The sequence below is a fragment of the Triticum dicoccoides genome, chromosome 5B (genome assembly GCF_002162155.2).
Source record: "Triticum dicoccoides isolate Atlit2015 ecotype Zavitan chromosome 5B, WEW_v2.0, whole genome shotgun sequence".
In the NCBI taxonomy this organism is placed as follows: Eukaryota; Viridiplantae; Streptophyta; class Magnoliopsida; order Poales; family Poaceae; genus Triticum; species Triticum dicoccoides.
In genome coordinates, this window is record NC_041389.1 from 11,874,035 (window position 1) to 11,894,832 (window position 20,798).

The 20,798-nt window shown below is 45.5% G+C and overlaps 2 protein-coding genes across 2 annotated transcripts; both read right to left on the reverse strand.

The window, feature by feature from the left end:
* Nucleotides 1–391: 391 nt before the first annotated feature.
* On the reverse strand, nucleotides 392–4,789 carry LOC119307048 (enolase-like). The gene is made up of 17 exons (XM_037583133.1): nucleotides 4,617–4,789; nucleotides 3,979–4,042; nucleotides 3,757–3,821; nucleotides 3,125–3,172; nucleotides 2,951–3,037; nucleotides 2,762–2,842; nucleotides 2,568–2,669; nucleotides 2,401–2,481; nucleotides 2,243–2,317; nucleotides 2,003–2,065; nucleotides 1,829–1,909; nucleotides 1,552–1,746; nucleotides 1,425–1,475; nucleotides 1,230–1,318; nucleotides 1,091–1,142; nucleotides 934–990; nucleotides 392–712 (listed from the first exon to the last, which is right to left on the reverse strand). The coding sequence occupies exons 1-17, from the start codon at nucleotides 4,683–4,685 to the stop codon at nucleotides 632–634; spliced, it is 1,341 nt and encodes a 446-aa protein (XP_037439030.1). The 5' UTR covers nucleotides 4,686–4,789; the 3' UTR covers nucleotides 392–631.
* A 1,287-nt stretch (nucleotides 4,790–6,076) lies between these two features.
* Nucleotides 6,077–10,878, reverse strand: LOC119307052 (malate dehydrogenase, glyoxysomal-like). Its single transcript, XM_037583136.1, has 9 exons — nucleotides 10,695–10,878; nucleotides 9,743–9,958; nucleotides 8,408–8,722; nucleotides 8,219–8,308; nucleotides 7,995–8,078; nucleotides 6,934–6,969; nucleotides 6,745–6,834; nucleotides 6,554–6,648; nucleotides 6,077–6,444 (listed from the first exon to the last, which is right to left on the reverse strand). Exons 1-9 carry the CDS (start codon nucleotides 10,770–10,772, stop codon nucleotides 6,372–6,374), a joined length of 1,077 nt encoding a protein of 358 aa, XP_037439033.1. The 5' UTR covers nucleotides 10,773–10,878; the 3' UTR covers nucleotides 6,077–6,371.
* Between the last annotated feature and the right edge of the window lie 9,920 nt (nucleotides 10,879–20,798).

Here is a 20,798-nt window from a genome sequence, read left to right on the forward strand (position 1 = left end):
CAAGTTAGACTAAAGTTATAAATACTAGTTGTAAGACATCGTTTGAGAGCAAGCAATAAAGATATTATCATCTTCTGTTGCCCGGCTCCGTGAGGAGCCGGAACCCTAGCCGCCACCAGCCAACCGCCGCCGCACCTAAACCCTAGCCGCGACGGCGCCTCATCGCCGGCCCGCCCGCTCCAGCCCTCGTCTCCCTCCTCCCTGCCCATACAATCTACGCCGAAGGCCCGGTAGGAACCCTAGTCCTACCACTAAGCAATTCTTTTTCTTCTTAATAAGCAAAGTTCATCTCCACCCTAGGGACGCCCCATTAGTGACAACAGAAGCAAGTTTCTTTAAAAGGAAAACAGATGGCAATGGAAAACCAGTGTTTTGAGAATACTGCAACAAGTAAACTAACACAATAACAGCGAAGATGATGCGCCAAAAACTAGTATTACACACCCAAAAGGTTCGGGGCCGAATCAGGTACATATCCACAAGGACCAAAATTGGAGCAAGTTTGGGGGTACATATCCGTTCCGTTCACATAAACATGCGCGACATTATTGCTCAATCCTAAGAGCTTCAACCAGAGTTCATTCCGGAGGTTAAACACACCCATTTTCACAAAAACTCGCGAAGATACCGTCTAGTAGGGCTCCACCGGTGCGCGGAACTTGAGGCCAGCATACACTGCAGCGTCGCCCAGCTCCTCCTCGATCCTCAGAAGCTGTTCCAATTTGGAAAAAATAGCTCTTAGTTTGTTTTCACAAAAAATGAGTACCGATAAAGATCAGACACAAATGAGAAATAAGAACACAGCACATAACAAAAAAAGAGTAAAGCATGGGATCAAATAAATTCTTTTGTTTGATTGTAAGGTCCTGTTGGCCAACATAATATCAGGAGATTGCTTCAGCAAAACAAGAATAAACAGGGAGAACTACTTGCCTGGTTGTACTTGGCAAGACGCTCTGACCGGCAGGGAGCCCCGGTCTTGATCTGACCCTGTTGCACATGAAGAAACATTGGTCAGTTATGAGGATTGCAACTAGTCTAGTTAAAATTGCCCTGAGAAATGCTAAATATGCAGCTTATAAAACCATACCGTGGACAGACCAACAGCCAAATCAGCAATGAATGTGTCCTCGGTCTCACCACTGCAGACAGCAAACGTAAATAAGCAGCATAGAGATGGTAACAAGGGAAAACAGTCGCGCAACAAGGAAGCATCTCCTATCAATTACCTCCTGTGGCTGGTCATGACACCCCAGCCAGCGTGTTTTGACATCTTCACGGCCTCGATACTCTCAGTGACGGATCCAATTTGGTTAACCTATTACATGCAAAGGATGAACAGTCAGAATGTGCAAGACAACGCTCTAGACTCATCACAGGAAAACAATGAATAAGAATCAACTTCTGGTTCAACAGAATAATACCTTCAGCAGAAGAGCATTGCATGACTTCTCCTGGATTGCCTTCGCAACTCTCTGCACAACATAATGATATTACAGTGATGCAATAAGTTTAAGTGCCGACCTACACAACAGAAGACAAATCACTCACGGTTGGGTTGGTGACTAGAAGGTCATCACCAACAATCTGAACTTCCACTCCACATTCTTCAGTCATCTTAGCATAGTGCACCCAGTCATCCTGGTCAAATGGGTCCTCAATCGACACAATGGGGTACTCACTCACAAATGACTTGTATACGTTCTTCAGGCTATCTCCAGATATCTTCTGAGAACCATCATTGTTCTACAGCAAGAAGAGGCAACGTCAATAAAACTCCTGAAAAGATTTAAAAAAAATCTTCACACGAAATAAACATTGAGACTACCTCCTCCTTGAAGTTGAGGTCATAGGTTTTGTCCTTGTCATTGTAGAACTCTGAAGCAGCAACATCCATTCCAATGACAACCTAGAATTTTCCAAAGCAACAAATCTCCTTCAATTACAAACTTAAAGGCTCAGTGAGAAGTGCACTACAACAGATTAATTCAAGCAGACAAACCTTGCCGGTGTATCCAGCCTTTTCAATTGCAGTCTTCAAGAGCTCAAGGCCCTCCTTATTCTCCTACAATATCAGGAAACAGAAATAAGTCAAATAAAACCCCAGATACGTTGACTTTCAATTTGTAGCAACACTATGGCTCTATACATAAACACATGACAGTTAACAGCTGCTGTCAGACCACCAAGACATAACAAAGCAAGGAAATCTGATCTCAAACCTCCAAGGACAGGGAAATACCTGAATGTTAGGAGCAAAACCACCTTCATCTCCGACATTGGTGGCATCCTGCCCGTACTTCTTCTTGATAACAGACTGTTACAGAAAGTGACAGTTTCGGTGAATTTATGTTTTACAAGATGACAAGAGACAAAAAAAAACTAAGAATAAAGTATTACCTTCAAGTTGTGGTACACTTCAACGCCCATCTTCATTGCCTCCTTGAATGAGGCAGCTCCAGTAGGAAGGATCATGAACTCCTGCACATATGCAAGCATAGGCATAAATAACACATGTGCGGAAACAACATGATGAAAGATGTGGAAATCTTAGTTCAGAGCATTGCCTGCATAGCAAGCTTGTTTCCAGCATGGGATCCACCATTGATGACATTGAACGCAGGAACGGGCAAAACCAATTGCTTGTTGCCAGCAAGGTTGGCAATGTGCTGCAGTGAAAAATATCTCATGTTAGAAGACAGGATAGCTAAAAGCAGCAAACACATGAAGAATGATCAGAGGGGATTAATATGCTGCATACCTGGTACAGTGGAATCTTCTTGACGCTGGCTCCAGCTTTGCAAACAGCTAGTGATACAGCCAGGATTGCATTAGCACCAAGCTGAATTCACAAAAGAAATCAGACTGTTAGAAGGGAATCTGCAAATGGAAACTAGCACTTGCTAGTAGACCTCTAAAGGTAAAAGTCATCATGGGTTATGTTATATACCTTTTGCTTGCACCAACCCCACTCATTCTTGGTTCCATCAAGCTGCTGAACCATAAAGTTGTCGAGCTCAGTTTGAGCGGTAGGGTCCTGTGTAGAAGGGAAAAGAGCAATTAGTAAATTATGCATTCTCAAATCTCATGAAAGGAGAAAGGGGGCAGCAAAGGCAATACTAACCTTGCCGACCAAAGCGGGTGCAATAATGGAGTTCACATTGTTAACAGCCTGTGACAGAACAGCAAAAACATGTAAATATCACAAGAATTATATTATGCATGCAAATGGTAATATAATGACAACTGCAGTAGAAACCACCATTAGATGCAGTTATTGTAGTGAAACATCAGGCCATAAAAGCAGTTAGTTATTCTAAAGTCCACTAAATGATCCCCCACTGTTCATTTTCTGGTGGTCTTCAGCAAGTTGGTTTATTAGCAAGGAAAAATATATGACATGAGATTTATAACCTCCCCAAAAATCCAGTCAGCAGCAACAATGTATCCAAAGAAAAACCATGAAGAGACAGGGAACACAATAAAACATATTCTAGTTCACATTATAAAAATTAACAATTTTTTTTATAAAACCTGGCACAGAGTAGAAATAGTAAGTTGTACAGCAGCAGGAAACATTGCTTGGATGAAAGCAGCATGTTAAAATAAGTTTGGTCATAGTATTAAATAGCTAAGAATTGTGGCATGGATTTACAGAATGCGAGTATAAGCAGCAGCCACATTAAATCACCAGGAACCGCAACATAGATTTACAGATTGTGAAGGTAAAATCCGGTCAGTCAAAGGAATGTAAACCTTGGAAACACCCTTGCCCAAGTAGTCAGATCCACCGTCCCTCAGCTCCAAAGCTTCATAGACACCTACATAATAAGAGGGATGATTCAGACAAGATTAGCTTCATTCAGTCAATAAACGATGACAGGGACATTGCGTGCCTTCACTAGACAGGAACCAAGGCAAAAGCTGATTCTAAGGCTGAGAGGAAAACAGTGATGATGTAACAAGAAAATGACCCACCAGTCGATGCACCGCTGGGAACGGCGGCCCTGGCAAAGGTTCCATCTGAGCAGCACACATCAACCTGACGCACAGAACAGAGAGGTTAGCACCGTCATCTTACATTTTCGCCGCACCAAACAACAAAACCAGAGCATCTAGGCTAAATTAGCTATATATATATACAGACAATAAGCATGGCATTGAGGTGGATTACGATAATCCTGCTTTCCCAACTGGCTTCTGCCGTTCAGCAAGCGCAAACGGAGCATAAGGATGACGGCAAACCGATCTGTGGATACAACAAAAAATGGATGCCAAGCAGGCAACATGAAGATTGCACGCGCCATGGCATCTGACTGAACAAACCACCTACCTCGCGCCCCCCAAAAAAAAAACAGACTACTAAGATCACCCACCTACCCAAAACCCCTCGACTCTGACCGAAAGGGTCGGAAACCCTACGCCCTGCTCCGCAGAAACCCCAGCCCACGCCCCGCGGACCAACCGGGCCAGATCGGCCGCGCAACCGAAAAGGCTAAGCCGCCGCTACGCACGCACGCACGAGCGCGGCGGCCCCTACCGCTACCAGATCGAGCCGGACCGGGCCACAACGCACAGATCGGGGAGGCGGGGAGACGGACGGGATGCGCGCGTACCTCGACGGTGGGGTTGCCGCGGCTGTCGAAGATCTGGCGGGCCTTCACGGACTGGATCGTCGCCGCCATGGCCGGAGCTCTGGTCTCGCGTCGCGTGGCTTGGAGAGGAAGCCGAGATCGAATCGAATGGAGCGGAGAGCGAGAGGGATGGACGGACGGAGGGGGCGGCCCCTGCTCTCTTATAGCGACGATGCAGACGCAAACGGGACGGAGGCGCCGCTGGTTGTTGGTTTTGACGGGCACACGGGACGCCGCGTCTCGCTGCGGGGTGGGGCCGGCGAAGGGCGGTCCTCCCCGGGGCCCGCGTGGAAGGGGCGGCACGTCAAGGGGCGGCCGCACACGGGAATGGAACAAGTGGCGAATATGCCGTGGGATTCACAGAGCGGTCTGGGAGCGCACCGGGAGGGGGGTAGGGTGGGGTAGGCTGGTGGGGACACGTGTCGCCTGCCCATTGGGCCGATCCAGGTGACATCGGGTTAACCATCAGCAAGAGAACAAGAAACGGCACAAGAGAGAGAGCCAACTTGAATTTTTGTTCGTTTGCTTATTTGTTTATAATCATCATCATCAACATCGTCATCATCATCAGATCTCAGACTATGTCGTATTTTTTTTTATGGTAATACGTGTCTCATTCATATCATAAAGATTAAAATGCAAGTCACGTAAAGACCGACATGACAAAACTGAAAAGATAGCAGAACATCTCTGAGCTTGACACCAACGCCCATCACCTGCCTCCGGCACCACGACAGCAGCCACCGAAGAAAAGAATGATGGAGCACCTCCTTACACGAGCTCGACGCGGCTCCATCGCTGATACGCAGCTTTTCGGACCTCCAAGGTGGCTCACCAAAAGTGAAGCCCTTACCGTTGAACGAATCAGACCGGGGCAACACCCCGGACACGCCATCGAACTCCAGATCTGGCACCCCACCGCGATTAAGACGTCGCGGAAGGAAACCATACCTGCCATCCACGAACCACGAACCCAGCACATGTTCCGTCTTCCAGATGTCGTCGATGCAGACCACAATCTGCATCCGCTACTGGACTACCTCCCAAGCTCCGCGCCGACGCTGGAGCAAACGCCGTCGCAACGGCGGAGCCCGAGGACACAGGTCCACCACGAGGATGTCGCCGCCGCCACGCCATCCTTGCTTGAACAGACTGGTTTCCAAATCCATCCCCAACCATAGCACCAATGGCCTTGTCAAGGAAGGATCAGAAGCGCTGTCATCGTCGCCGCCGAAACAAAGACGATGAACAGCCTAAAAATCTAAAACTACAAGGGAGTAAAAACGATCCACACGCGTGGATCCGGCGATCCCCCTCACTACCGACGACCGAGGTCGCCGGCGGAGGAGAGCCGCCGGAGGACGGCGCTGAAAGATTGGGTCTCCTGGCGGCGGCTAGGGTTTCCAGCCGCCAGGGCCAGGAGGAAAACGATTCGATAGAAGTACTCTAATGTCCTATTTTATTCATCGAGTGTATAATACAGTACAGCCGTAAACATCGGGTTGTCCGCATCGTATATACCGGTATAAATACAGTACAATTTATCATCATTATTATTACTGTTATATGACAGGGAGATTTACATCACATCACACGGCGACCGTTGCTCCCAGGCGGACCGTTGCTGAGAGGCAGGAAGCAAAATGCGTCTCAGATTTCTATGCTGGGCCTCGGAGCATTCCATCCGGCGAAAGATACGGAGGAGCTGTGTGCTGTATTTTCTTCCCATCTTTCATCTCACTTGTTGGCGAAGGCGACGCCCTTGCGGATGCTCTCGGCGAGCTCGCCCTTGGCCTTCTTCAGCCCGGCCCTGCACCACCACCGCCCCACGCCGACGATCAATCAATCAATCAAGACAGCACAAAAATCGCAGCCCCGTACAGACATCCAACGATCAACCCTAGGCCACGTATTCAGACCTCTCAAACTCGTTCAGCGGGCCGAGCGGCAGGACCTCCTCGACGCCGGCCCGGCCCAGCCGCACCTTGGACGCGAAGAAGGCCAGCTCCGTCACCTTCAGGACGGGGCGAGGCAGATTTCGCGGGGTCAGAAAACGCTGCGAGGGGTCGCCTCAAGGAACGATGACCTGAAGGAAGAGAATGGGTGTCACCTGAGAGGCTATGTAGGAGCACTCCACTATCCCGGCGTCGCCGCGCAGCCCTCTCAGGCACGCGTCCGCGAACCTGGCTGCTGCGTAGGCCTGAGGAAAACAAAATTGTAGCGTTACCGGATCGATCCATCATTTGAAAATGTATGCACAGAACAGCGATGATGCGCGTATGAGCTCGTGGAGACCAACCATGGAAAGAGTCGCGGATCCCGCTCCTGCTTTCGCCTGAAATGAATTTGGGTGGTCAGAAAGGAAGTTCGTTGCATTAACATGTACTCCCTCCGTCCCAAAATACTTGTCATTAAAATAAATACAAGGAAATGTATCTAGATGTATATTAGTTCTAGATACATCCCATTTTATCTATTTTGATGACAAGTGTTTTCGGACGGAGGGAGTATACAAAAGTGGTCATGGTTCCTCTAGAACACAGCACCAACACTGGCCAACCAGCCAACAGCTTAGGAAAATGTATTGACTGTCAGGCAGCCACCAAACCAGAAAATCTGTCCGCGGCTAGCACTAGAAATTAGTATAGGGGCCCACCTACGCGGGTAAAAGCATTGTGTAAAAGAAGGTTTCTGCTAAACTTAACAGTTAGCATGCACCTGATATTTGACCTTTGTTGTCAACACTGTGAAGCTCTCAAATAAACTAATATATGCATCTTTCTCTATTATAGAACACAAGGAATTTGGTAATTTCACATATCCATCTCACATCTACTGAGGTCAAACTCTCATGTTCTCAAAACATATCTCATCAGATCTTATTCAGCTTTGTTAACTATAAGCTCAAGAACTGCAAACCAGTATGCCGGACTCTCAAGACAAATGAAATGAGAGATATCTGAAGAATGTTTGAGCTGTACTGCTACTACAGGAGGGACGCTATCAATTGAGTTTGTCATGTTTGAACAACGTGTCGATCCAAGCTTTCAGCAACATAAAGGAGAGGACCAAGTCTGTAAAGGCATTGAGATGGAATTTCAGTCCTCCCTAACTTAGCTCCAATCTATTGCAGATCCCCAGTTCTGCTGTGAGTTCAGATTAATGACGTGTTTGATTCGTAAGAACATTCTAGCTCTTGCGATCGGACGCAATACAGTATTCATAGCTAATACAAAACTATTACTTCGTCACTAAGCCACTGTTCAGAGAGAGCAATTGCAAAAGAAACTTTTAAATTGACTTTTTATTCCCTCCACTGTGCGTACAAGATATGGCATTAGATGATAAGGGAAACCATACCTCAACTACTTCTGTCCCACCATTCTGTATGCGGGAAGTGAGATAACTAATTTCTTCTGAGGTAAACGAACAGGGAGGATTCACCTACAAAAACAACAAAGTTCAAATTTCAATGAAGGAAAACATAAAAATGAACAGAGTAAAGTACTACTTCCATCAGATGGAAACAATTTTTCAGCTACATATATGGTTCAAAATTTGAATCAGCAGCAAGTGCTAATAACCTGTGAAAGGAGTGGTAATATTGTAACTCCTGCATGCCCACCAACAACAGGAACATTGACATCTCTGGGGTCAAGTCCAAGAACCTCTCCCTGTAGACAGAGATGACAGGAATAGGAATTTGAGAACCTGCCCATATAGAAACTAGCAATATAATTGGGCACTATGGCAAACAATTTTGAAGTACATACCACAAAGGTATTGGCTCTCACTACATCAAGTGTTGTCACCCCCAATAGGCGCTTAGGATCATATGTTCCAGCTTTTTTAAATACTTCAGCAGCAATCGGAACAGTGGAATTTACAGGGTTACTGATCACATTCACAATCGCATTTGGGCAGCATTTTGCAATTCCCTCGCAAAGAGTCCGAACAATTCCAGCATTGATGTTGAACAAATCATCCCTTGTCATCCCAGGTTTCCGAGGAATGCCAGCAGGAATGATCACAAGATCCATTCCAGTAAGAGCACTTTCCAATTGTGGCTGACCCAAGAAGCCACGCACCTGTAGAAATTATACCTTAGCATAATTACACCCAATGATCAGATAACCTTTAAGGTTCAAGAATCAGGTGATAATTGTATGCATAGGCTAGGGCGGACAAAGATATGTGGCAGCTATTAATACTGTGCCAATCAAATATCTGCCTGTTACATAAAATACAAGTAGGTTATATGTTTTCCTTGCAACATTATTTATTGTTTTCAGATTTAAATCAACAATTATTACTGAATGATCAGACACTATTCTTCGGAGACCTCATGCCTTTAAGAACAATGCATGATGCCACTGGAAATTGGCTACTTGTTTGCTGAGTTATGGATTATAAGATTGTAACACAGAAACAACCAGCTGGGTAATGCTAATTTCCAAACCTCTACCTTATGTACCTCGATTGGTTTCTTTAATGCAAATCAGGGAAGAGATCCCTTTGCTACCCAAAAAAAAAAAAAACACTACCGTACGAGCTAAAAGGACAGTAGAGAAGACATACATTCCTTCAGTAATTCATTTCTTCTAAACAAAACCTACACGGATCACATGGAGAGCAACTGTACTAGAGGTCTACCAACATGCAACTACAGTATCCTTTCAGAATCAATTTTCAGTGAGCAACTTCGCAGAAACAGGACATAAACTATAGTATCCTTCAAGGACAGTAGAGAAGACATACATTCCTTCAGTAATTCATTTCTTCTAAACAAAACCTACACGGATCACATGGAGAGCAACTGTACTAGAGGTCTACCAACATGCAACTACAGTATCCTTTCAGAATCAATTTTCAGTGAGCAACTTCGCAGAAACAGGACATAAACTATAGTATCCTTCAAGGACAGTAGAGAAGACATACATTCCTTCAGTAATTCACTTCCTCTAAACATAACCTGCATGGATCACATGGAGAGCAACTGTAGTAGAGGTCTACCAGCATGAAACTATAATCCTTTCAGAATCAATTTTCAGTGAGGAACTTTGGAAAAAGCTAAAAACAGGACATAAAGACAGGGTCAAGGGGCATACCACAGCACCGGTGTTCATATGGCTAATGTCAGCTGTAACACCAGGTGTGTTGACAACATCATACAAATGGAGCACCGAAACAAGAGGGTTCATCTTCATAAGCAGCGAGAGGGGCTGGCCGATCCCACCAGATGCACCCAGGACTGCAACCTTGAACCCTGGTGCTGCACCTTTTGCACGGCAATTAGAGCCCTTCAAGATGGCCACCTCCTCCTCCTTCAAAATAAGGAAAGAGAAAAATTAGCCTAGTAGAAGCCAATTCTGGAGTGGACGATACCTTTTATGCATTGGCCAACCAGGACAGTTCCACAGGTTTAAGTAAGTTTATAAGAGCTAAATTTAGGAAGTTGTCTGGTATAATCACCAGCTAAGAATAATTCAGATGATTCTGAATTTCCCCGACAGCTAGATAGCAATGCTGGCCTGAAAGTATATCATAACAAGATATCGTGATTGTACTCGCTCGGAGATCTACCTGATGCTCGCTAAATATGTCGCTGACTCAACTGCCAGAATCAGAGAATTAGCAACCAGTAGTTCGAAATTGCATCCCATCGTCATATGTTTTTTCTACTCCCTCCGTTCACTTTTATAAGACCTTAAAACATTTCAGACAATGTGCAAAACAGCCTATTTTGTGTTGTCTGAAACAACTTACAAAAGTGAACAGAGGCTACTCGAAAGTCGTTTCCTGGTCCATGGATCGCTAGCTCCGAAGCATACAGGACATGCATCTTCGGTCACACGAGGATCCTGGAAAGCATGGATGCGCACAGGCTAAGCAGCTACGCGCAGAAGCGCCGCGGGAAGGATCTCGCTCCGGATGCCACCACGGCCGGCGGCGGCAGCTAATCCTCCGGGAAGGATCTCGCTCCGACTTCCAAATCTGAGCAGAGAGAGGAGCAAAGAAGCAGAGGGAGGGAGGGAGGGAGGGGTGGTTGTGGGTTCGTGCCTGCGAGGTGGGCGGGCGGAGGTGGGAGGCGACCCTGGCCATCCGCCTCGCCGCCGCGGAGTCGGCGCCTTGCTCCATGGCCGCGTCGGTTCCGCGTGGTCGCCGGAGACTCGGGAGGCGACGGGAGAGGGAAGAGAAGAAGAGACTCCGGGGAGGTGGTTGCGAGGGCGGGAGAAAAGGGGTAAAGCGGAGGGGCCGGATGCAAAAGTTGTCTTTCCGTCCGTTCGTTCAGGAATGCGTGCAAGTTTTGTTTTGCTTCCATCATGGTGTATGGTGTAGGTGGATAAAGATAACGTTGATGCCCATGCATACAAATTTAATTTCGAAAATACATTTATTTCGCAACTATCATTACACTAGCTAAATGCCCGTGTGTTGCCACGAAATAATAAAAAATAATCATTTTACCCATCAGATCATAGTATTAACCTAAATACTACTCCCTCTGTAAACTAATATAAGAGCGTTTAGATTACTAAAATAACGCGCGCGCTATCTCGTTGAATCGACCTTGCATCGTGGCCGTGGCTGCTATCCTGTTGGCAGACCTCTTTCCTTTCGTGTGTGCTAATTTCTCTCATGGTGTGTGCCTGGATTTATACGTGTACTAGTTGGCTCATGTGATGTGGATTGATCTGAGTACTAGCTTTGGTGCTTGCCGTGTGCGTATAGATCTAAATCATGTGCATTTATATCTGAATGCTAGTCACACAGTTCATAGAACTACAATTTGTTTGGGACATGGATAAGTGCCGAACGTTGGGCCTGGGAGAACCCCAGACCGAACGACTCGTTCGTCACGGGAAAGCCTATCGATCGAACGAATACGTTCGGGACGAGAAGCCCCCAACACAAACACCATCGATCCCAGGGCCTACAGCCTTTTTTTTTTCATCGAATCCCCTATCGAGCCTCCACCTGGGCCAAAAAAATGCCTAATTTTCCTATGACGACTCTAACAACATATAGAAAACTGACATTTTGGATCTCATTTTCAATAGCCAAACAAAAACCCAACAAAATTGACATAGCTTACAAAAAAGGGGAAATTGCCGTGCTGGGCTATAAAAATGCCAGCGTATAAATCAGAAGTTGAAAGCATTAAGTGGAAATTGCTATGATTGTCATTTGAGTAAAAAATTGGCAAATGATAAGACAAAAAGAATTTTGCCATGGTACTTCAATTAATCTTGCCATGATCCATAAGCTAATTTTGCCATTGTCAATATAGTAACTTTGCAAGATTTTAGAGAAAATAAAAAAATGCATTTGAAGAAAAATGGTGGCAAACTATTTGAAGGATGGCAAGTTTGCCATGTTTTAGAAACTTTATGAATTTGCCATGTTTTTGTGATCATTTGTCATGGCAATTTTGGAGAGGTCTAAAAATATGGCAAATTTAGACATGGGCTTTAGTTAAACTTGACATGTCAAATATTTAAAGAAAATTTTCATTTACATAAGAAAAGGTGGCAAATGATAAGAGAAAAAGGAATTTTGACATGGTACTTGTATTAATCTTGCCGTGATCCATAAACTAAATTTTCATGATTTCATTCGTTGCAATCTCCTCCCATCCCGAACGACCTCTCCAGCTCGCCTTCAGCGGACCAACCCAAATGGCTCCGACGAACCAGCCCAAAAAGCCAATGAATTGGAGAATTAGAAAAACAAATAATTACATTTTTTGTAGGCCCAAAAACTGCTAGTGCCTCTCCCAAAAAATTTAGAGAAACAAAAAAAAGGCCTAAAATGCACCGAATCCAGAAAACTCTCCTTGAAAACAATCTAGAAAATCCATAGTACGCGACAAAAAGTTGCCATGCTCTAATGAACAAAGCAACCATATAATCATGAAAAAAGTTATATTGCAGAAATTTATATGATTTGCCATGATTTTCATACACATTTCATTACAATTGAGTGTGGAAAAAGCTTGCATAATATTATGAAAACACAAAAAATGGACATATCGGATAGAACAAAAAAGATTTCTACAAAAGTTGCTATTGGGCATGTATTAAAAAATCTGAACAATGACATATCAATGGATCAAAATTTCTTAACTTTGCCATCTTCCAACACACAAATGTAAAAAGCATAAAAATTTCACATGGCAATTTAAACTAAAATTTGCCATGACAAAAATGGAGTAAATTTTTCCATGGCAAAACAAATGGAGTAAATTTTGCCATGGCAAAAATGGATTAAATTTTGCCATGGAAAAAATTAAAGCTTGCCATGGGAACACAAGTATATTTACCATGCTGCATAGTAAAAATTTTCCATTTTCCGGAAAATGTAAATTTGCCATCATATTTAAATTAAAATTGCCATGGCAAAAATAAAGTAAAATTTTCCATGTCATTAAAAGTATGCCATGGCAAAAAAAAAGAGGTAAATTTTGCCATCGCAAAAAATGGTGTGATTTTGCCATGGAAATAAATTAAAAATAGCCATGGTACACAAGTATATTTGCCATGCTACATATTAAAATTGTCATGTTCTGGAAATGTAAATTTGCCATCATATTTATATTAAAACTACCATGCTATATACAATAAATTTGCCATGTCAAAAAATTTAAGTAAATTTGACATGTCATTAAAAGAATAGTTGCCATGGCAACGTTTTGAACATGGCAAAGTTGCCATGGCAAGTTTGTCATGTTTTCAGTTAAAAAAGTGCCATGGCAAATCACATGAATGTTGTCATATAGAGCAATGTTTGCCATGTTTCTGAACATGGCAAAGTTGCCATGGTGCCATGTTTTCAGAAGAAAAAAAGTGCCATGTTTTGAACATGGCATAGTTGTCAAGTTAGAAGATCAAAGTTGCCAAGTTCTCAAACAAAAATGTAATTGCCATGGCAACACTCTTCAGATAGATAGAACAAAAAAGACTCAACACAAATGTTGTCGTCATGGAAACCTAAGCTTCAAGCCTCCATGGCACACACCTACAAAGCTTCTAGTTAAGAAAAAACATGGTACTAAATTAACAAAACAAACATGGCAGCATAAGCTTCTAGTTTCCATGCCAGATTTGTATTAAATTTTGACATGGTATTCCAATTAAAAATGCCATGATTTTGAATGAGAAAATTACCGAGTATGTAAATTAACACAATAATTATGAACAAAATTGCCATGGCAAATGGATATGTAAATTTGCCATGGTGTTTTAATTGAAAATGTCATCCTTTGTATGAAATTTGCCATGGTGTATGGAAATTCGTATCAAATTCATTTCAATAATTTCCATGGCAACTATTTACTAAAACCAAAAAATGGTAGGTAATGAAAATTGTAAATTTGCCATGTCAATTGATGAAAGTTTGCCATGGCAAATGGTCTTACTAAAACGAAAGGGTAGGCATTAGAGATTCAAAAATTGCCATGTTTTATGAAACATAGATATGCTTCTTCAATTATTTGCCAACCCTTGTTAATCTACAAGTGCCCACATTGTGGAACTTATGACTATGATAGGGGCTAGTGATATGGCAATTTTTAGTGAAAAATGATCTATGTGTCATGGCAAAAAGCATTAAAAAACATGGCAAATATGTGTATAAAAAACAGAAAATGTCATGATGCATAGACAAAATACTTGTTGTGATATTGAGTAAACACAACATGGGGCATACTGGAGTAGCTTCAGTCAGAGCCTGGTCTGATTAGGTAACAGACACAACCATTTGTTTTGAACCATAGCAATTGGTACCTTTCCCTAACATCGGAGCTGAGCGCGAGCCCCACGAACTCGAATTCCTTGCCGCTGAAGATTCAGTACCGGAGGCAAACCGTCGATGCAGCACCCAGAGGAGAAGCCTCAGATATGGTTAGTGAAGCGCGTTTCTCTCCACGGGTTCATATCTACCAGATTCCAGCAAGTGAATCATATAAGCTACACTAGGGAATGTTGGAAGCTCAAAAAAATGCAATGAGGAAATGGGGGTTGTACCTCGAGCAGCAGTACACCATCTTCGCGCCCGTGGTGGTTGGGCAGCGCCGGTGAGCCAATGACCCCCTCCCCCACTCTTCGCTCCGACGACGCAAGCGGTAGGCAGCAGTGGAGTTGAGGAGGAGGGCGATCGGCGGGTGGCTGGAGACATGGAGGTGCAGGGGCCAGTGGTGGCTCCATGCCCGTCGGAACTGGCCTGAGATGCAGAACAACCAGGTGCGGACGAGCAGCCGTGGAGCTTCCCGGCGACGCGTGCTCACGGGCGGCCTCTGTCGGCCGCCGCTCTCCCCGCGGCGCTGCAGCCTGGTGCATGCCGGCCGCTGCCATCCTGCTGGGCCACATCCTGGTGCCCACTGGCCGCCGCCCTCCCCGCGGCCTAGACACCGCACTCGTGCCATCCCCCACATCATCGGCCGGCAGCTTCTGCCATCCTGTTGGGTCACAGCCTGGTGCTCGTTGGCAACCGCCCTCCCCGCAGCCTAGCTACGGCAGTCGCACCACCGCTGCATCGCCGGACGCCAGCTGCTAAATCACAGTGGGGAGTGGTGGGGTGGGGTGGGGGGAATGGGAGTGGATAAGAAAATCGTTCGGGAGCCTCTGTCTTAGACCCGAACGTGTCCTGGTGATGACGTGGCGATGTGGGCTCGTTAAGATTCGTGCGACTGCGACGAAGGCGTTCGGGACGAGGAGCTAGAATTCTGACGTTCGGGAGTTATTGATTCCGTTTGTTTGGTACCTCTTTTTTGGTTGAGTGGTATGTAATACTAACATTGACATATTCAACCGATGTTTGCACAATCCTCAGTTTTTAGGGCAAGCCGGTAATGTTCGAACCCTCTCATTTTTGTAGTTGGTCGAAGTAGTAGACGAACTGAGATGATAGGTCATATAGGAGGAAAAGATGCACATCGACTATTAAATAGTTGGTCGAGGCAACAAATGCAGTTGCACATCGTCTGATAGACAGTTCATCGGGGCAACACACACAATTGCACATCGTTTGATAGACAGTTGGCTAGAGCAGAAGATGAAGTTGAGGTGGTGAAAACCGCACATCCACGATAATCAGTGAAAAAGTTGCACATCGAGCTTTAGTCAGTTGGTCGGGGGATCAAACGAGATTGCACATTATCCGATAGACAGTTGGTCGGGACAACAAACAAATTTGCAATCATGTAGTAGCTCACTCACGACACCGAAGTTGCACACTCTCGTCGGCATAGTCGCACATGCATGGCCACAGAGTTGCACAATCTCGTCTGTATAGTCACACATGAATTGCCATGGGAGGTTCTCACGCGCAGCCGCAGAGTTGCACACTCTTGTCGGCATAATCACACATGCATGAAATTAGAGTTGCACAATCGGGTTCGCATAGTCGCATATGAATTGCCGTGGGAGGTGCTCACGCCCGGTCGCGGAGTTGCACACTCTCGTCAGTATAGTCACACAAGCATGGCCATTGAGTTGCACAATCTTGTCCGCATCATCGCACATGAATTGCCGTGGGAGGTGCTCATGCCCGGCCGCGGATGTAACGCCCAGAGACCGATGCTCCAGATGCCTTCTATTTATTTTTGTTGTTTCCATGATTGTCATAATAAATTGTTGCATCATCATGCTTGTGTTATTTGTTTTTCTCACTTTGTGCATTCCATCTTCATGTATGTTGCCATATGCATTTGCATCCATCATGTTCATGATTGCTTGCTTACTTGTGAGGTTTGTTTTATTATTATTTTTTGCATCATGCATTTGTCTCCATATGATTGTTGTGCTTGTTTTCTTTTACTTGTTCATGTGCATTGTGAGATTCATCTTGTTACTTTACTTGCGCTATGTATGTGTTGATATTCCTACCACTTGTTTCCTCTCTCAACCTATCAATGCACCATCTTCTCCTCCTTCCTTCTTCTTTCTTTCATTGTTGCAAGTGACATTTTCTCCTCCATAAATGTCCAATATTTTCCTATAAATATTAGACCATGTCCTAAACCTCTCTGTCCAAATTCATGATATTTTAAGTTGATTTGGTTGGGTTAAAAAAATGGCTCAAGTTTGAAGTTAATTCAAACTTGAATTATTTTTCTATCCTTAAAAATGCCCAAAGCAATTTATCAAAATTCTGCACAAATTCTGGACTCCAGATATATTCTCATATCTCTCTCATGCCTTCCCTTTATCTCTGAGCTTTTCTATCTTATTTTCTGTTTGAGGAAATTGAGAAAAGAAAGAATAAGAGGGAGAGAGAGAGAGCCCAGCTTCCAGCAGCAATGCAGTCCAGCTCCAACGCAACAGTGATGCTCCAGCCGAGCCGCGGCCCATCTAGCCCAGCCCCGCAGCCCACCGATCACCTCCCTGGTAAAAATTTCCCCATGGCCAGCCGATCACCCCGCCGACCCCACCTGCCAGCGACCCGTCTCCCTCCTTTTCTTCTTCCTCCCTCTCTGTCTCTCACGGTGAAAACCAGAGGGAGCACATGGCCACCGTGGCCACGGCACCGCGCCAACTCCTCCTATAAAACCCCCGCTCCTCGTCCTAGGGTTCCTTCCCTCCCCCTCTTTCCTCCTCTGCCGCCGCCACAGGTAAGGAGCCACCTACGCGCCTGCTTCCTCCACCGCCTGACGCCATGTCCACGACGGGCCGAAGCCTCGTCTCCAGCAAGAGCTCATCACCGGAGTAGGAGCATCGCCGGCCTCCCCTCCGTCGACCCCGAGAACCGCAGCGCCTCCTCAAGTCCGTTCTGACGCTGATCCGAGCCTGAGGACGCCTTCCCCGTCGTCCTCTTCTTCCCCTTCGACTTCTTCTTCCCGGATCAGAGCATTCGCCAAGTCCCTCTACTTCCCCTGCATCCTCTATATCACGCCCGGAGACAACGCGCGCGCCGCGAGGGTCTTCTTCCCCGACGTCGTCTTCTTTGACTACAAGCAGGCCAGGAGCCAGTTAGTTCCAAGGCCGACGCGATCGTCTTCCTCTACGACCTCTTCTTCCCCTGTGTTCTCTGCTTCACGGACATCGGCGATCTGTGGGTCTCCAAGCCGTCTTCACTGCTTCTCTGACCCCCCGCCAACGAATTCGAGCCCCTCGTGAGCTCCTCTCGCCAACCCCTCCTTTTCCCTTTCAAATCCGTGCATGTAGACGTCGCTCCGGTCGAGATCGTGCACGACCACCATGAACGAAATCGTGGAGTTTCTGTTGTTTTCTTTTGCGAGCCCGTGGTCTGTTCCTGCGCGAGCACACCCACACCCTTGCGTCGTTGCTCCACCACACGCACCCTGGCACGTTTCCGCACCCCCGCCGGCCCTCTGCAACCACAGCAAGGGTTACTGCTGGCTCCCGTCGCGGGCGAGTCCCCGTGCGCATGATTGAGTTTTGGTCCTGGTCGCGATGTGCAAATGTTTAAGTTTCTGTCGACTTCCCTTTGATCACAAACGCATAGCTAGCCTAGTGGCTAGCGTGGCCACTATTCATTAGAGGGGTCTGGGATTCGAGTCCCAGCCGCCCCCATCTTTTGCTACGTTTTCCTGTTGTTTTGCACACTCTCAGAGCCACATGGGCCAAACTCATCTCGGCCGCTGCATTGTGATGCTTCCGGCCCGTGCATATTTTTTCCACTCTGTGTATTTTAGCATTTTTTCAGTGCATGCATATTTACCGAATTGCCACTGTTTTAAAATGTCTATAGCTAAATATGCATGCATCCAAACTAAACAAACTATATATGTAAAATGCTTAGAATTTTACCTAGTTTCACAATATGCCACTTTCATCCATGTTTAAAATGTTTAACTTGCTGTTTGTTTAAATTTGCTAATGCCATGTTAAAATGATTTATTTCATAACTAAATAACCGTAGCTCCATTTTAAATAAATTTTATATGTAAATGGGGTGAAAAAATGCCTAGTTTAACATGGTGTACTTTGTTTTGCTGTTTAACAACTATAAAATATGGTTTAGGGCAGAACAGTACCAAATTCATAATTTGCGCATGGAGATTTTCCGGAATTGTTGTTTGTTGTTTCCGGCCTCATTTAAACTTGCCTAGATAGGTAGTTTTCATATGCTTCACCCCTTGCCATGGTTAATAACATTTAATATTGTTTGGTAGCTTAAACGAGATTAAACTAAATATGTCAATGTGGTGTTTTGTCAATATGCAACTCGTTGCGTATTGAGCTCCACTTAACTTGTAGTATTGTTTGTTGCACCTTGCCATGCCATGCCTCATTAAACCGGACATGCATCATACTTGATTGTGCATCATGCCATGCTTATGCTTGTTGGTTTACCATGTTGTTTGCTTCTTTCCGGTTTGCTTCTCTTGGTAGCTTCGGTTTCGTTCCGGAGTTGTGAGGATTCGTTCGACTACGTCCGTTGGTCTTCTTCTTGGACTCGTTCTTCTTCCTTGCTGGATCTCAGGCAAGATGACCGCTACCCTGGATCTCACTACTATCATTGCTATGCTAGTTGCTTCGTTCTATCGCTTTGCTGCGCTACCTATCATTTGCTCTTCAAGCCTCCCAAATTGCCATGTCAGCCTCTAACATTTTTCACCCTTCCTAGCAAACCATTGCTTGGCTATGTTCCCACTTTGCTCAGCCCTCTTATAGCGTTACTAGTTGCAGGTGAAGTTGAAGATTGCCCCATGGTGGACAGGATTATGTTGGGATATCACAATATCTCTTATATTATTAATGCATCTATATACTTGGTAAAGGGTGGAAGACTCGGCCTTATGCCTGGTGTTTTGTTCCACTCTTGCCGCCCTAGTTTCCGTCATATCGGTGTTATGTTCCCGGATTTTGCATTCCTTACGCGGTTGGGTGATTTATGGGACCCCCTTGACAGTTTGCTTTGAATAAAACTCCTCCAGCAAGGCCCAACCTTGGTTTTACCATTTGCCTCACCTAGCCCTTTTCCCTTGGGTTTCCGGAGCCCGAGGGTCATCTTTATTTTAGCCCCCCCCGGGCCAGTGCTCCTTCGAGTGTTGGTCCGAAATGGGCAGACTGCGGGGCCACCTCGGGGCAACTCGAGGTCTGGTTTTACTCGTAGGCTGACCTATCCGGTGTGCCCTGAGAACGAGATATGTGCAGCTCCTATCGGGATTTGTCGGCACATCGGGCGGCTTTGCTGGTCTTGTTTTACCATTGTCGAAATGTCTTATAAACCGGGATTTCGAGTCTGATCGGGTCTTCCTGGGAGAAGGTATATCCTTCGTTGATCGTGAGAGCTTATCATGGGCTAAGTTGGGACACCCCTGCAGGGTATAAACTTTCGAAAGTCATGCCGCAGTTATGTGGCAGATGGGAATTTGTTAATGTCCGGTTGTAGATAACTTTACACCAGATCCGAATTAAATCGCATCAACCGCATGTGTAGCCGTGATGGTCTCTTTTCGGCGGAGTCCGGGAAGTGAACACGGTTTTAGGTTATGTTTGACGTAAGTAGGAGTTCAGGATCACTTCTTGATCATTGCTAGCTTCACGACCGTTCCGCTTGCTCTCTTCTCGCTCTTATTTGCGTATGCTAGCCACCATATATGCTTAGTCGCTGCTGCAGCCTCACCACTTTACCCCTTCCTTTCCCTTTAAGCTTTGCTAGTCTTGATACCCATGGTAATGGGATTGCTGAGTCCTCGTGGCTCACAGATTACTACAACAACAGTTGCAGGTACAGGTTATGCGATGATCATGACGCGAGAGTGATGTTTGCTTGTTTTGGAGTTCTTCTTCTGCTTCTTCTTCGATCAGGGGATAGGTTCCAGGTCGGGAGCCTGGGCTAGCAGGGTGGATGTCGTTTGAGTTTCTGTTTGTGTTCATCCGTAGTCGGATGATGTTGTTATGTATTGTGATGTTGTATTCGTGTGGCATTCTATGCCTCTTGTATGTATCCCCATCTATTATGTAATGTTGATGTAATGATATCCACCTTGCAAAAGCGTTTCAATATGCGGTTCTATCCTTGGTGGGACCTTCGAGTCTCTTTAGGATAGTATCGCATATTGGGCGTGACAGCGGAGTTGCACACTCTCATCGGCATAGTCGCACATGCATGGCCACATAGTCGCACAATCTCATCTGCATAGTCGCACGTGAATGATGTGGGAGGTGCTCACGCCCGACCGCGAAGTCGCACACT